Source organism: Apodemus sylvaticus, chromosome 5 (assembly GCF_947179515.1).
Source record: "Apodemus sylvaticus chromosome 5, mApoSyl1.1, whole genome shotgun sequence".
Lineage (NCBI taxonomy): Eukaryota > Metazoa > Chordata > Mammalia > Rodentia > Muridae > Apodemus > Apodemus sylvaticus.
The window spans coordinates 95,080,922-95,099,141 of record NC_067476.1 but is presented as its reverse complement, the minus strand read 5'-3'; the positions used below and the strand labels follow the sequence as shown (position 1 = coordinate 95,099,141).

The window sequence follows — 18,220 nt, the reverse complement described above, 5'->3', positions numbered from 1 at the left end:
TGGGATATTGAATAAGAGAAACTGTCAGAAAGGTCAGCTCAGAGGAAGCTGTGATTTGCCATGGGAAGAGATACCTGGGACATGGTTGGATCGATGTCAGACACAGAGGGATATGTTTTGAGAAGATGGGTGGGAAATGAAATGAAGGTCATACCTGTTTCCTCCTGGGCTACCTGCTCATCTCTTTCTGGTTCCTGGTCCTGAAATGTCTGGTCTGGAGAGCTATTGTCTTCTTCTTTCACAGGTGCATCTAAATGCAGCAACATATCCAGTTCTTCTTCCAGATGGTCTGCCACTGACTGTGGTGGGGAAGATGCTTTCTGCACACCCTCTAAAGGGCTTTGCCTTAGACTGTCTCTGCACAGAGGCCTGGGACAACCTCCAGCAGCAGATCTGAGCTCGGAGACGGGCCCCCTTAACTGCATGCCCAGTTCCTTGCCATCATCGTTTCTCCTTGGCTTCACCTGTGGAAGTTCTAAAGGAACTGTGGTCTGCAAAAAGAAGCATGATATTAGAGTTTAACCGAGTCCTTGTGTTGGCTAAGCACAGGAAGTTAAGCTGCAAAACACTATAGGTAGAAATCTCAGTTCTGACAGCCCATGAATTATCTTCTGTTGGAGCTCAACTCTAACTCTCTTCCTGATCCACCCAGGGCAAATGAGGAGACTTTGTGGAAACATAGGACTGTGCCTCCCATTCTACCCCCCCTCTAGTATGTGCTAACTAGCTCAGAGGTTAAAAGCCCACATTTTCCTATCTTTAGTCTGAAAGCTAACTGTACCATATAAGTCTATTCAAATTGGTACTTAAGGCTGAAACAAAGAATGACCCACCTATCTGTAAAACTTAGTAAGAAGAAATTAGCCAAGTAGACCTATTTACTGTGCTTGGGTGCAGGGACACAAAGGGGCAAGATCATTTGCCAAGTTTTTTGGTCACTTTTATAGAAAATTCAAAACAAGGAAAAACTACAGTAATATAAGCCAGGGTAATGGCAGTCATGGGGCCAGATTGGAACTCAAGGTTTGTGTGATGGCCTCTAAGGAACTGGAAATCTTCTGACTTGATATAGATGCCAATTCCATGGTTATGCATACTTATCTATACTTTCTTCCCTATCTATGCTATGCTTCAAAGACTTCACATATGACTATGACAAGGTCTCAGTTTTAAGGCTGAGAAACTCTCTTTTGGGTGTAGGCCACAAGGTTGGCAGGGACCCATAATGCATAGTAGGTCCAGAATAAAGTCCAGTGTGTGCTGAAGCAAGTGGCCCTGCTCTTACTTCAAGACCCACAATGCTAGTGACTCCTCAAAGCTCTCTCTGAAGTTTACTTCCGCATAGCCCTATAAGCATGAAAGAAGAGCTGATCAGGTGGTACCATGGAGTAGCCAGGTATCCCTGAAGAAGCTGGTGGGTGATTGATATGTCCAGCATTGTAGTTGAACAGAGCAAAGGCAGTGTGGTCCTCTATACTAACCCTACAGTCAACTCACAGATCTCTGAGAGAACCTGGAAGTTTTGTTTTCCTTATTTTTAACTTCCCAGGTGATACTCATGAGCACAGTTGACCTACAGACTATGGATGCAGTACGTCTGTGTCCAAGCACACTCTGTCCTCAACTGATCTTTCAAATTGCCAACCTCCAGACCTCCCACATCCTGTTAATGTTACCTTGAAATGCTTCTTACAGAAGTCACATCTTTGTTATGTCCACCATCATTACTGGGCCTACGCTAGTGTCTCTCACTGGACCAAGATGATGGCTGCCCTACTCTGCCTTTGCACAGGAGCACACAGACATGGCCATGAATACCCATGCCAATCCCACAGCCTGCTTTCTAGTCCACCAGCACAATTTTACTGTGATCCTTTTCACTAATGCCAATCTGCCTGGGTCGTCATCTCCTTTCATTGCAGCTCAAGTGTTCTTATACTTCAGACCTCAGTTTACCTATTGTTTCCTTAGGAAACCCAGTCCTAGCCAACTCAGAGCCTGACACCTGGATATTCTGTGTCAACAGGCAGACTTTACAGACTTTTTTGCATTCAATTCTATTACATTTAATCATTAAAATGTATCATATATAAAACACAATACAATAACTTCAAACAATTCTTTTCCTTTAAACTTTACAAGATGACATCTCAATCTAAGGCCTCAGTTCAAACGAGAAAAGCTCAGGCTGAGACACCCTGCAGGCTACACTCCTCCCTCAGGTCTTTCCTCTGCCTCAACCCAGGCAGCAGGCAGACTCTGCACTTACTTGGATCAACTCTGAAGCAACATTAAGCCGGACCGCAAGAGGCAGCTGCTGAAGGGCTCGAACCAGTGACTCACTATCCACGTAGAGTGCTGAATTCTAGAGGGGTTTTTTTTAAAGAGAGAGACGATAAAATAACTATGAAAAGCCATTCCCTGGGGTTACTTCATGACTGGGAGTCCAATCATGAATCAATGAGTTTTAATGTCTCTCTACCAAACAGGGAGTCCACAGTTTGCTGAGACACGGGACAGTGATCACCATCACATTGAGTGGACACTCTAACCTTCAAACTGGAAGAAAACTAGCATTTGTATGGCATCTGACCAGAAACATCCCCTAAACTCAGATTGCCCTATCCTCCGCAGAAGAAAAGGGAGATGATTAGGTGGTAACATGGAGCTGCCAGCATCCCCAAAGAAGCTGGTGGGTGATCTCTGCTTCTTTTCAAATCAGAAAACAGCAGCTTGCTCTCTCCAGCCAGCTGTGCTAAGTGAGGTGGTAGCACTAAAAGCTTTACCCCTTAATTCTTAACAATATAGCTGCCTAAACAAGATTCAAATAGTAACACCACCAATTAGAATGCCAACGTAGATAGGGGATATCTCAAAAGTCCCATCCCCTAGATGAAGAGCAGCTATAAGCAATCAATGGCTGCTGAGAGAAGAATCAGACTTTTCCCGAGACAACCCCCGGCAGGTTATCTGATCCCACATGCTCAGCTCTAAACATATATTCATAGAAGCAACAGGAAATGGACTCAGTAGTGTTTTGTGTCTGTGTAAAACAGTAACATCAAAAGGTCATAATTTGAGAGGGGATAAAAGTAAAGGAGGAGTTGGAGGAATAGAAAAATAATATGGATATATAGTATTCATGTATAAAGTTCTCATATCAACTTCTGAGGCTGTATACATGCCCGCGCACAGAGACAGACAGACAGACAGAGAAAGACAAGAGAGGCATGCGCTTGCATCCCACCACAAAAGAATGTGAGAAAATTCTTAACATAGCAGTACCATACAGTGTACAGGCCTATAATCTCAACATTTGGTAGACAAACATAGGAGGAACATGAGTTCAAGGTTGGACTGGGAAATAGTGAAATCCTTTCTTACAGATCCTCAGGGTTGGGAAGGAGTGGGTATTTAGCACCTAATCAGTTCCATACTCTTGAACAAACACAGCCTTTGTGATTTAAGGACTGACTGAAGGCCTTCTATGATACCTGTTTTTATTTTGTATGTTTATTCTACTAAGTGACCCATAATAAAGGTACAGGGCAATAAAGGAATGTTATGGAAAAGGTTGACATAAATAAGCAGAAGAGAGGTGAGCCCGCCATCTTCACTCCTGTGACTGAGCAGGCTGTTACAGCCAGAAATGCAGAGAATACCTGAGTGTCAGAACAGCTGGAACACGGACTACCAGGACCCCACCTACACCTAGGAGCTAGGCAGTGCCACAGCACTCTGTGCCAGGTGAGAGCCAGTCACCCAGGAGTGCTGAGGCAGGCTTACAGGCACACAGGAGGGACAAGCACCAGCCAGAGACAACAGGACCAACTAACACCAGATAACCAGATGGCAAAAGGCAAACGTAGGAATGTTACTAAAAGAAATCAAGGCAAGATGGCACTATCCAAACCCAATTCTCCCACAATAGCAAGTCCTGAATACCCCAACACACAGGAAAAGCAAGATTTGGATTTAAAAATCACAGCTCATGATGCTGATAGAGGACTTCAAGAAGGACATAAATAACTCCCTTAAAGAAATACAGGAGAGCACAGGTAAACAGGCAGAAGCCCTTAAAGAATTATAGGAAAGCATGACCAAACAAGTGAAGGAATTGAACAAAACCACCCAGGATCTAAAAATAGAGGTAGAAACAATAAAGAAATCACAAAGGAAAACAACTCTGGAGATAGAAAACCTAGGATGCAAGGATCAACAACAAAATACAAGAGATAGGAGAGAGAATATCTCAGATGCAGAAGATACCATAGAAAGAATCAACACAACAGTCAAAGAAAATGCAAAAAGCTCCTGACCCCAAAACATCCAGGAAATCCAGGACAAAATGAGAAGACCAAACCTAAGAATTATAGGTATAGAAGAGAGTGAAGATTTCCAACTTAAAGGGCCAGTAAATGTCTTCAACCAAATTACAGAAGAAAATTTCCCTAGTCTAAAGAAAGAGATGCCCATGAACATACAAAAAGCCTATAGAACTCTAAATAGATTTGACCAGAAAAGAAATTCCACCTGTCACATAATAATTAAAACACCAAATGCACTAAACAGAGAATATTAAAAGCAGTAAGGGAAAAAGGTCAAGTAACATATAAAGGTAGACCTATCAGAATTACACCAGACTTCTCACCAGAGACTATAAAAGCTAGAAGATCCTGGGCAGATGTCATACAGACACTAAGGGAACACAAATGCCAACCCAGGCGCTATACCAGCAAATCTATCAATTACCATAGATGGAGAAACCAAAGTATTCTATGACAAAAACAAATTTACACAGTATCTTTCCACAAATCCAGCCCCTCAAAAGATAATGAATGGAAACTACCAACAAAAGGAGGGAAACTACACACTAGAAAAAGCAAGAAATTAATCTTCTTTCAACAAACCCAAAAGAAGATAACCACACAAACATAAAAATTACATCAAAAATAACAGGAAGCAATAATCACTGTTCATTAATAGCTCTTAACATTAATGGACTCAATTCCCCAATAAAAACACATAGACTAACAGACTGGATATACAAACAGGAGCCAGCATTTGCTACATAAAGGAAACTCATCTCAGTGTCAAAAGACAAACACTACCTCAGAGTAAAAGGCTAGAAAACAATTTTCCAAGCAAATGGTTCCAGGAAAGAAGCTGGAGTAGCCATATTAATATCAGATAAAATTGACTTTTAACCAAAAGTCATCAAAAAAGACACAGAAGGACACTTTATACTCATCAAAGGAAAAATCTACCAAGAAGAACTCTCAATTCTGAACATCTATGCTCCAAATACAAGGGCACCATCATTCTTAAAAGAAACTACTAAAGCTTAAAGCACTCATTGCACCTCACACAATAATTGTGGGTGACTTCAACACCCTACTCTTCTCAATGGACAGGTAGGGAAACACAAACTAAAAAGAGACATAGTGAAACTAACAGAAGTTTTGGACCAAATGGATTTAACAGATAACTATAGAACATTTCAAAATAAATCAAAAGAATATAACTTCTCAGCACCTCATGGTACCTTCTCCAAAACTGAACATATAATTGGTCACAAAACAGACCTCAACAGATATTAGCATATTGAACTAATCCCATGCCTACTATCAGATCACTATGGAGTAAGGGTGGTTTTCAATAGCAACAAAAACAACAGAAAGCCCATATATATATGGAAGCTGAATAATGCTCTACTCAATGATACCTTGGTCAAGGAAGAAATAAGGAAAGAAATGAAAGACTTTTTAGAATTTAATGAAAATGAAGGTACAACATACCCAAATTTATGGGACACAATGAAAGCAGTGCTAAAAGGAAAACACATAATTCTGAGTGCCTCCAAAAAGAAGCTGGAGAGAGCATACACTAGCAGCTTAACAGCACACCTGAAAGCTTTAGAAAAGAAAGAAGCTAATACACCCAGGAGGAGTAGAAGGCAGGAAATTATCAAACTCAGGGCTGAAATCAACCAAGTAAAAATAACAACAACAACAAAAACTATACAAAGAATCAACAAAACCAGGAGCTGGATCTTTGAGAAAATGATCAAGATAGATAAACCCTTAGCTAGACTAACCAGAGGGCACAGAGACAGTATCCAAAGTAACAGATTCAGAAATGAAAAGGGAGATATAACAACAGAAACTGAGGAAATTAAAAAAAATCATCGGATCCTACTACAAAAGCCTATACTCAACACAACTGGAAAATCTGGATGAAATGGACAATTTCCTAGACAGATACCAAATACCAAAGTTAAATCAGGATCAGACAGACCATCTAAACAGTTCCATAACCCCTAAAGAAATAGAAGTGGTCATTGAAAGTCTCCCAATCAAAAAAAGCACAGGACCAGATGGTTTTAGTGAAGAATTCTATCAGACATTCAAAGAAGACCTAACACCAATACTCTTCAAACTATTCCACAAAATAGAAACAGAAGGAACACTACCCAACTCGTACTATGAAGCCACAATTTCACGGACATCAAAACCACACAAAAATCCAACAAAGAAAGAGAACTTTAGACCAATTTCCCTTATGAATATCCATGCAAAAATACTCAATAAAATTCTTGCTAACCAAATCCAAGAGCATATCGAAAACAATCATTCACCAAGATCAAGTAGGCTTCATCCCAGGGATGCAGCAATGGTTCAATATAAGGAAATCCATCAATGTAATCCACTACATAAACAAACTCAGTCTGGAGGTTCCTCAGAAAACTGAATGTGACACTACCGGAGGACCCTGCTATACCACTCCTGGGCATATACCCAGAGGATTCCCCGGCATGTAATAATGATACATGCTCCACTATGTTCATAGCAGCCTTATTTATAATAGCCAGAAGCTGGAAAGAACCTAGATGTCCCTCAATGGAGGAATGGATACAGAAAATGTGGTATATTTACACAATGGAATATTACTCAGCAATTAAAAGCAATGAATTCATGAAATTTGTAGGCAAATGGTTGGAACTGGAAGATATCATCCTAAGTGAGGTAACCCAATCACAAAAGAATATACATGGAATGCAATCACTGATAAGTGGATATTAATTAGTCCAGAAGCTCTGAATACCCAAGACACGAGTAGTATATCAAATGACTCCCATGAAGAAGTAAGGAGAGGGCCCTGATCCTAGAAAGGCCTGATCCAGCATTGTAGGGGAGTACCAGGACAGAGAAAAAGGAGGAAGGTGATTGGAGTATGAGTGTAGAGAAGGCTTATGGGACATATGGGGAGGGGGGAATTGGGAAAGGGGAAAGCGTTTTGAAATGTAAACAAAGAATTTAGAAAATAAAAAAAAAAGAAAAGAAAAAGAAAAAAACACATGGACATTTCATTAGATGCTAAAAAAGTATTTGACAAAATTCAGCATCCTTTCATGTTAAAAGTCTTGGAAAGAACAGGAATTCAAGGCCCATACCTAAACATAGTAAAAGCAATGTATAACAAAACAGTAGCCAACATCAAAATAAATGGAGAGAAACTTGATGCAATCCCACTAAAATCAGGGACTAGACAAGGCTGCCCTCTCTCTCCATATTTATTCAATATAGTACTTGAAGTTCTAGCTAGAGCAATTAGACAACAAAAGGGATACAAATTGGAAAGAAAGAAGTCAAATCATCACTATTTGCAGATGATATGTTAGTATACTCAAGAGACCCAAAAAACTCCACCAGAGAACTCCTACAGCTGATGAACAACTTCAGCAAAGTGGCCGGATATAAAATTAACTCAAACAAATCCGTAACCTTCCTATAATCAAAACAGGCTGAGAAAGAAATTAGGGAAATAACACCCTTCACAATAGTCACAAACAATATAAAGTATCTTGGGGTGACTCTAACCAAACAAGTGAAAGATCTATATGACAAAAACTTCAGGTCTCTGAAGAAGGAAATCAGAGAAGACCTCAGAAGATGGAAATATCTCCTGTACTCACGGATTGGCAGGATTAATATAGTAAAGACGGCTATCTTGCCAAAAGCAATCTACAGATTCAATGCAATCCCCATCAAAATCCCAACACAATTCTTCATAGAGTTAGAAAGAGCAATTCTCAAATTCATCTGGAATAACAAAACCTCAGGATAGCTAAAACCATTCTCAACAGTAAAAGAATTTCAGAGGAATCAGTATCCTGGACCTCAAGCAATACTACAGAGCAATGATGTTAAAAACTGCATGGTATTGGTACAGTGACAGGCAGGTAGGTCAATGGAACAGGATTGAAGATCCAGAAATGAACCCACACATCTATGGCCACTTGATTCTCGACAAAGGGGCTGAAAACATCCAATGGAAAAAAGCCTTTTCAACAAATGGTGCTGGTTCAACTGGAGGTCAGCATGCAGAAGAATGCAAATTGATCCATTCTTATCTCCTTGTACTAAGCTCAAATCCAAGTGGATTAAGGACCTCCACATAAAATCAGACACACTGAAACTAATAGAATAGAAACTGGGGAAGAGCCTTGAACACATAGGCACAGGGGTAAATTTCCTGAACAGAATACCAAAAGCTTATGCTCTAAGATCAAGAATTAACAAATGGGACCTCATAAAATTACAGTTTCTGTAAGGCAAAAAACACTGTCAATTGGACAAAATGGCAACCAACAAATTGGGAAAAGATCTTTACCAACCCTACATCCAACAGAGGGCTAATATCCAATATATACAAAGAACTCAAGAAGTTAGACTCCAGAGAGCTAAAAAACTCTATTTAAAAATGTGGTACAGAACTAAACAAAGAATTTTCACCTGAGGAATATCGAATGGCTGACAAGCACCTAAAGAAATGTTAACATCTTTAGTCATCAGGGAAATGCAAACCAAAACAACCCTGAGATTTCACCTCATACCAGTCAGAATGGCTAAGATCAAAAACTCAGGAGTCAGCAGGTGTTGGCGAGGATGTGGAGAAAGAGGAACACTCCTCCACTGCTGGTGGGACTGCAAGGTGGTACAACCACTCTGGAAATCAGTTTGGCAGTTCCTCAGAAAACTGGGCATGATACTACTGGAAGACCCCACTATACCACTCCTGGGCATGTACCCAGCAGATTCTCCAGCATGTAATAAGGACACATGCTCCACTATGTTCATTGCTGCCCTATTTATAATAGCCAAAAGTTGGAAAGTACCCAGAAGTCCCTTGATGGAGGAATGGATACAGAAAATGTAGTATATTTACACAATGGAATATTACTCAGCTATTAAAAACAATGAATTCATGAAATTCTTAGGCAAATGGATAGAACTGGAAAATATCATCCTAAGTGAGGTAACCCAATCACAAAATAACACACATGGTATGCACTCATTGATAAGTAGATATTAACCCAGAAGCTTGGCATACCCAAGACACAATTCACATATCAAATGATGCCCAAGAAGAAGGAGAAACAAAGTATGGATACTCTGGTCCTTCTTAGAAGGGGGAACAAAATACCCACAGAAGGAGATACAGAGACAAAGTGTGGAGCAGAGTCTAAGGGAAAGACCATCCAGAGACTATCCCTCCTAGTGATCCATCCCACATACAGTTACAAAACACAGACACTATTCTTGATGCCCACAAGTACTTGCTGACCAGAGCTGGATATAGCTGTAACCTGGGAGGCTCTGCTAGTGCATGTCAAATACAGAGGGGGACAGTCTCAGCCAGCCATTGAACTGAGCACAAGGTCCCCAATGGGGAACTAGAGAAAGGACCCAAGGAGCTGAAGGAGGAACAACAATATGAACCACCCAGTACTCCCAGAGCTCCCAGGGACAAAACATCAACCAGAGAGTACACATAGTGTTACTCATGGTTCCCAACGCATAGGCAGCAGAGGATGGCCTTGTTGGACATCAATGAAGGAGAGGCCGTTGGTCCTGGAAAGGCTCAATGTCACAGTGTAGGGGAATACTAGGATAGAGAAGCAGGAAAGGGTTGATTCGGTAACAGGTGGAGGGAAGATAGGTTGTGGGATTTTTTGGGAGAAACCAGGACAGGGGAAATAATTTGAAATGTAAATAAAGAATATATCTAATAAAAAATTTAAAAAACAGAAGAAAAAAGAAAAGCAAATAGCAAAGTAATCTATTGTGTTAAAATCATAACCATTAACTTCTTACTGATGTTGTGATTAATTCAATATATCAGATGTCAAATAAACTCAAGCTTGAAGGACCTTATCAACTAGTTCCCTGTACACTTTCTCTCCAGGGCAGGTACCAGGAATAACAGGAATATGGATTACAGCTACTTCACACAGATAATGACTTTATCTCTACAACAATGGAAAGGTGGGGGGGAGAGGGGTTGGTGCCCTGGCCTTGAGAAGAGCAAACCAGCATTCAAGACACACTTGTCTTACCTGTTTTGGACATGAAGTTTCACCATCCCATTCTTTCTCTTCAGCAAATCGGAACTGTGAAAAGGAGTCCCCTAGAAATAAGGGAAAAAATATATGTAATAGATATCTGTACACACACACACACACACACACACACACACAAATAATTTTATACAGAAAACACCAAGTCTTTCCAATTTCCCATTTTCGATCACAAGTGACATTCTGAGTAGCTAACCTTCCCACTATCCTGGATCCAGTCATACATCTGGGCACTGGTCTATGCTGTTCACAGCTACACTTATTTCATTAGTTTCTACTCAATAAAGCACTAACCCTTAGCCATTCTGACCAAATCTCAGGGTTGTTTTGATTTGGTCAAAAAATCAGGAGACAGCAGGTGCTGGCAAGAATGTGGAGTAAGAAGAACACTCCTCCACTGCTGGTGGGATTGCAAGATGGTACAACCACTTTGGAAATCAGTCTGGCAGTTCCTCAGAAATCTGGGCATGACACTTCCAGAGGACCCTGCTATACCACTCCTGGGCATATACCGAGGATTCCCCGGCATGCAACAAGGACACATGCTCCACTATGTTCATAGCAGCCCTATTTGTAGTAGCCAGAAGCTTGAAAGAACCCAGATGTCCCTCAACGGAGGAATGGGTACAAAAAATGTGGTATATTTACACAATGGAGTACTATTCGGCCATTAGAAACAATGAATTCATGAAATTCTTAGACAAATGGATGGAGCTGGAGAACATCATACTAAGTGAGGTAACCCAGTCTCAAAAGATTAATCATGGTATGCACTCACTGATAAGTAGATATTAGCCTACAAACTTTGAATACCCAAGACATAATCCACATATTAAATGATGTCCAAGAAGAACGGAGGAGTGGCCCCTGGTTCTGGAAAGACTCAGTGCAGCAGTATAGGGCAATACCAGAACAGGGAAGTGGGAAGGGGTGGATGGGGGAACAGGGGGAGGGAAGAGGGCTTATGGGACTTTCAGGGAGTAGGGATCCAGAAAAGGGGAAATCATTTGAAATGTAAATAAAGAATATATCAAATATTAAAAAAAGCACTATCCCACACATTAAGGATCAAGTTAAAAAGTGCGCACACATGGCCATTTACCCATATCTAGTCTACTTCCATCTCTTCTGTTCAGTGTATTCAAAGAAGCTTATATTTATATTGGCGGGCGGGGGGGGGGGGACAAGGCAGAAGAGAAGAGACTGAAGGAAGCATCACTGCATTGGCCCACAATGTAACAGACAGTCTCCCTTGTATGTTATAAACCCCCATTAGCATTCCAACCTTCACCTAGTCTCAATGCAAACACAAAGCAAACTCGAAGACTGTGCACTAGACCACTGCATCAACCAGAGTGCACTTCTCCGAGCTCTTGAGGTAAGGGAGCAGGGTGTATGATGGCAACATAAGGAAGCAGGGAAAATGATGGCGGGCAGCAAGCTCTGTGCTCTGCCACAATACTTGCTTTGTGCATAGACACACATGGGAGAATTTGTATTAACAATGCATTTACACATGAAGAATTCTCTCCCTAGCTTCCACATGGATCTAAACTTTAGCTCCACTTCATTTTCCTTCTCTCTCCCAGGAAGGCTCTTTTGTATCTTTGTCTGATACTTCAGTACTCTCATCCCCTCACACCGACAATCCCAGCCTCTCCCTCTTCCTCTCCTACCTGAATTTAAACTCAGCACAGACTCACTTCTTCCTGTGTGCTACCTGCCAGGTGATACAACCACAGAATTTATTCTTTTCTTTCATTTAAGGCAGTTGGGGTAAAGGAAGTCAAAAAGGAAAAGACTCTACATCCACCAGCCTAAAATGCGCATTAACATAGTGTAAAATCAAATGCAAGAGAAAAACCAAAGGCAGGGAAAATCAATACTTTCATTGTTAGCAAGCTGATTTGATGTTTCAAAATTCTGAAAATGAAGTTTTATTGTCCATCTGTGCATGCTTCTACTGTGATGCTCTACGCCTACCATGTTAAGTGCCTGGACAACATCATTTTTACCCACATTACTTTTTATCAGAAGAAGTGAAACTGAGGAGTTATAATTCAGGAACAAGTTATAAGCTAAAACAAATCTACCCAGAAGACTGGAGCAGAATTCTCAGAGAAAAAGTGGAAGTCTTAAAATACCTTCATTATTAAATAAAGAACAAAGAACAAGAATGCAATTGTTTTACAAAGTGTGGGTGACAGAAAAAGCAAAACAGAAAGGAGTAGGGAAGAACCAACTTTCTGTTCTTTTGACAGTGAAGGGGCGGAACCCAATGCATTGTGTGTGCTAGGCACAGACTATACCACAGAGCTATATCCATAAGCCTCATTTTTTTTTTCTTCAAGAAGTATGCACATCAGCCAATCTTATAAAGGTGGTATATACCTTTAGTCCCAGCACTTGGGACACAGAGGCAAGTGGTACTCCAGTTCCAGACCAACCTGGTCTACACAGCAAATCCTAGGCCAGTCAGAGATCCACCATGCAATCCAATGAAAGAAAACAAAGAGGAGGAGGAGGAGGAAGAAAAAGAAGAGGAAGAAGAGGAGGAAGAGGAAGATCTAGTATATAGACAAAGATGGCTTCAAACTCAGATTCACCTGACTGTCTCCCATGTGCTAGGATTAAAGGCATGTACCACATCACATCTGTCCTAAGTATTCTTTTTCAAAAGGGGAAGAATTTGTCTACTTGATTTAAATGAATGAAATATTAAAATGAATAAAATAGAGAGCTACTCTTAAAATAGAAGAGCATCAAAGAGATGCAGGTATGTGGATATTCAGACATCAGAAGAACATCATTATCTGTGCAAAATCAGTCTTTATTAGGGTTAAAACACAAGATTAGCTTGTAGTAAAATTAAGACTATATCCCTACATCTCAATTCTGATACCCGAAACATATTTTGTATGGATCAAAGATATAGACATTTGGGAAAGGCAGAATAACATATAAGGCTGAACTTTTTATTATTTAGAAGCTAAAGGGGTATAAATTAAATTCCATAAAAATTAACATATAAAATTATTTTGAGTCTTCTATGACAATAAAAACAAAACTCATAAGTGACATAGTAACAAGTATTTGCAGCACAAAGGGCCATTGTTTCTAATATATAAACAGCTTCTGAGAGCCTCTCAGAATATAGCAACCCAAGAGAAAAATAGGACAAGAGAACTCTAGATGAAGAAAGGTAGCCCCTAACATATATCATTAAAAGTCAGTCTTGGAGGATTTTCAAAATTAGCCAGCAGCTGACTGCTTTATTGAATGTTGTTTTTGTCATTATCGTGTAGGGAAGAGTACATGAGTGTTCATAGGTGCACATGTGTGCACATAAGTGGAAGCCAGAAGTGCCATTCCTCAGGCCGCCCACCTTTTTATTAGACTAGCTTTCTCACCGACCTGGAACTCTCCGAGCAGCACAGGCTGGCTGGCCAGTGAGGCTGAGGGATCCACCCATCCGAACACTCAGACTGCATGTATGTATTGCTACACTCAGTATTTTCCTTCTATGTGGTTTCTGGGAATAAAACCCAGGTTCCCATGCTTGAAGCACTTTGCTGACTAAACCATTTCAACAGCCATTTATGTCATTCTTGAACACACACACATGCATGTGTCTCTGTGTGTGTGTTTGTGTGTGTGTATTCATAAAACCTCATAGATTACAATTATAATCAGGATAAGGCTCAATAAGGCATGCTGTACTTATTTTCAATATTTCAAAACTTTTAAATGCCAACAAGAGTTTAATAATGACTGACTAACTTGTAAATCAGCCTTTTTGCCAAAATCTAGAAGAGCTGCCCTCCCCCACAAATTCCACCTGAAGAAGGCAGAGCACACAGCTGAACCTTCCCTTCTGGGGCTGCTCTCCACTCTGAGCACCTGTCAGTTCCTCAGGGGATCGTGGAGGCTGCAATCAACATCCCAGGTGGAATGAAGCTGAGGGAGTGCCTCCATTGTCCACATGGGTGGGCACAAACTGGAGTTTAGAGCCATGGAGGGACAAGAGTTGCAAAGTCAAGGTTTTCAGGTAGGGCCACAGGTCTTGCATGCTAGAAGCAGGACAGAATGCATACAGGAGCAACTCTTATGTTAGATGCCATTGTGAGCTCAAGCCTAAGGTTGCAGCCAAAGCAGAAGGAAAATCTGTGCAGGGAGTCTGAGCAGCGCAACAGCCCAATGCTACCTACAGCTTGTTTATTTAACACACACTGTTTATTAAAGATAATGAAAAACACACAACACAGTAGAAAAAGATCCAGAGACTGACATACTGGTGACGTTTTATAACCCATGTTAAACTTCATAGACAAATAGCTAAAATTAAAAAACAATAACACTCAGGAAGTCTGTTTTAACCCACAGAAAAATCAAGTCGGCATAATGAAATGAAAATTTTATGGAAAAATGAGATATCTAAAACATACTGCTTTCAGTAAATATCACAATCATATAATTTAAGACTTCACAGGGCAAGCAGCCTTTACCAGTCTTGGGAAAAGCACTTCACTGTGCAGGCCTGTCCTGAGTTCGATTCTTACATGTGCTGGAACATACACGTTCCCTCCCTCCCCTCTCCGAACCCCTTCTGCCCACACACACTCTCTCACTCTCTCTCACACATAATTAACAAGAATTACATTTAAATAGTCCTCATTGATGAAGCACATAGAGGCTAATTGCAAATAACACACTTGCTAAGAGAGGAGCTCTGGTACCTATCAACAGCTAACCCCTCATTCTCACTTTAAAGAGCATTTCCAAACTGAGAGCCGTAGAATATAAATTCTTCTTAAAAAAGTTAATTAAAATTCTTCCTTTTAAATCATACTGTGGCATACATAGGAAGAATGATGTTATCACCCATGTGTTCCTTTCTTATATATCAGACATGAGGCTGTGGACAACCAGGCCTTTCTTTAAGGAGTACTGTACAGCAAGTGACAGCATGCTCAACTTTGCACCAGCACAAAGGGAATGCACCAATGGCAAGCTTCCTGACTTACAAAGACTCCACGAAGCCTCACTGGATCCTCATGCAACATCCTAAAGCACAATGGGAGACTAAGGCTGTTCTGGAGGCTGCAGAACAATGCCCCACGTCCCACTGCAGAGGCAGGCCTACCAAAGCCACACATACTTCCTAAAAGCGACATCTACAGAATCTGCTAAAGCAGCAGGAGGAGGAGTGGTAGAAATGGTACAAAGTGAGAGGTCCCACACTCCTTTTATATAAAAAGCTTAAGTGGCAGTGGTGCTGTGCCCATACTATCAGAGGACAGCTGAGGATGGAGGATATCGTGTTCAGAGCCAGCCCCACTTACAAGCTGCAGATCATTCTGCTCTGGTGACAGAGTTTCTATACATACAATAAAAGCTGAGATGTGAGACAGAAATTTTGTTATATTTTCAAAGTCTTTGCTCTATTGCCAACTCCAGTTATCTTCCATAGCCAAAATAAAAAGTTTTCTCAAAATCAAGTAATTGTGCAAAGAATCAACTATTAGATTATTACAGGTGCGAGGGCTTCTAAAAAATAATGAAAAAGAAGTCAAGGAGAGGGCTCAGCGGAGCTTGTAAAGAGCTTGTATATGCACAAGGACAGGAATTCAGATACATCTGAAACCACCTAAAAACCATGCTAGCTATGCACTCTTCGACCCAAGCACTGAATGCACAAGAGAGGCAAATCATTGGGGCTTGCTGGCAAGACAGGTGAACGAAAACACAGTCAAGTCCAAGTCCTGTGAGCAGCCTGGTCTCAAGGAATTAGGGCAAGGAGTAATAAAACAGCACATATAACATCCTCCTCTGGACTCTGCACATTCTCTCTGACACACACACACACACACACACACACACTCTACACACATGCACCACTCACATATACACCACACACAAAAATGAATACAGTGAATAGTGTTTTAAGCAGTGCACACTGCTTTGATTTCTGAGATTCCCTGAGTAAAACTGATGACCATGAAATAAATCTCCGAGAGGTGCCGATGAGAAAAGCCTTTACCCACCCTCTATGTGAGAGAATGAAAGCATGGTACTTAGATGGTCCCTGCGTGGTGCCTAGATGGTGCCTAGATGGTCCCTGCGTGGTACCAGGACAAGACTCGGTAACAGAAACCAGTATTTCAGCTAGGCTTATATTGTGTTTGATTATTTGTAAAGCAAATACATAACATTCTATGAAAAACCTTTTAAAATTAGGATAATCTAGTAGTATTGGCCCTGAAAGATAACTATTGTCTCAATTATATAAAAATCAACTTGCAAAATATGAATATGATATATATGATATATCACATCTCCAATACTAATAAAATGACCCATGACAACTATATATCTATTTTAAGATCAATTATCTCTTAGGGTAGTGGAATTAAAGAAAATTTTCATCTCCGCAAATATTTTTCCAGTTGAATTTTCCTTTGTCAACAACATGCTATTTTTGGCCAAGAACCAAACAGAACTAAGGGAATCTATAAAAAGGTTAAATATTCTTAAGGGCAGATGCTAAGATCTGTCAGCCCAGAATTTATTATTATATTAATCAATTATTCTCTTATTAACTAATAAAGCTCTGTCCACTTTTGCTAGAATTCTCTCAGTTCCACAGAAGGAAAACAAATTCTCTATAAATATTTTATCTCCTTTGTCGAAGATCAAGTGACCACAGGTGTGTGGGTTGATTTCTGGGTCTTCAATTCTATTCCATTGATCTTCCTGCCTGTCTATGTTCCAATACCATGCAGTTTCACACACTATTGCTGTGTAGTACAGCTTGAGGTCAGAGATGGTGATTCCCCAGAAGTTCTTTTATTGTTGAGAACAGTTTGCAAAATCCTGGGGTTTTTTGTTATTCCAAATGAATTTGGAAATATGTTATTCCAAATGAATTTGCAAATTGCTCTTTCCAACTCTATGAAGAATTGAGATGGAATTTTTATGGGATTGCATTGAATCTATAGATTGCTTTTGGCAAGATGGCCATTTTTACTATATTAATTCTGCAAATCCATGAGCATGGGAGATCTTTCCATCTTCTGAGATCTTTTTCAATTTCTTTCTCCAGAGATTTGGAGTTCTTGTAATACAGATCTTTCCCTTGATTGGTTGGAGTCACACCAAGGTATTTAACATTATTTGTAACTATTGTGTAGGGTGTCATTTCCCTAATTTCTTTCTCAGCCTGTATGTCCTTTGAGTAGAGGAAGGCTATTGATTTGTTTGAGTTAATTTTATATCCAGTCACTTTGCTGAAGTTGTTTATCAGGTTTAGGAATTCTCTGGTAGAATTTTTGGGGTCACTTAAAGACAGCATTTTCAACAAATGGTGCTGGTTCAAGTGGCAGTTAGTGTGTAGAAGACTGAAAACTGATCCATTCTTACCTCCTTGTACAAAGCTCAAGACCAAGTGGATCAAGGACCTCCACATAAAACTAGATGCACTGAAACTAATAGAAGAGAAAGTGGAGAAAAGCCTCAAACACATGGGCACAGGGAAATTTTCCTGAACAAAACACTAATGGCTTATGCGCTAAGATCAAGAATTGACACACGGGACCTCATAAAAGTGCAAAGCTTCTGTAAGGCAAAGGACACTGTCAATAGGACAAAACGGCAACCATCAGATTGGGAAAAGATCTTTACCAATCCTACATCTGATAGAGGGCTAGTATTCAATATATACAAAGAGCTCAAGAAATTAGACTCCAAACATTCAAATTAAAAATGGGGTACAGAGCTAAAAAAGAATTCTCAACTGAGGAA

At 40.3% G+C, this 18,220-nt stretch overlaps 1 protein-coding gene across 2 annotated transcripts in view; it reads right to left on the bottom strand.

The window, feature by feature from the left end:
- The window catches only part of Aven (apoptosis and caspase activation inhibitor), a 138,628-nt gene that overhangs the window by 1,012 nt on the left and 119,396 nt on the right, over positions 1–18,220 (bottom strand). For both annotated transcript variants that reach the window (XM_052183174.1, XM_052183175.1), the window contains 3 exons: positions 10,400–10,470; positions 2,270–2,365; positions 155–491 (listed from right to left, as the gene is read on the bottom strand). In XM_052183174.1, the coding sequence (XP_052039134.1) occupies positions 155–491; positions 2,270–2,365; positions 10,400–10,470 (504 nt within the window). The remainder of the gene's footprint in view (positions 1–154; positions 492–2,269; positions 2,366–10,399; positions 10,471–18,220) is intronic.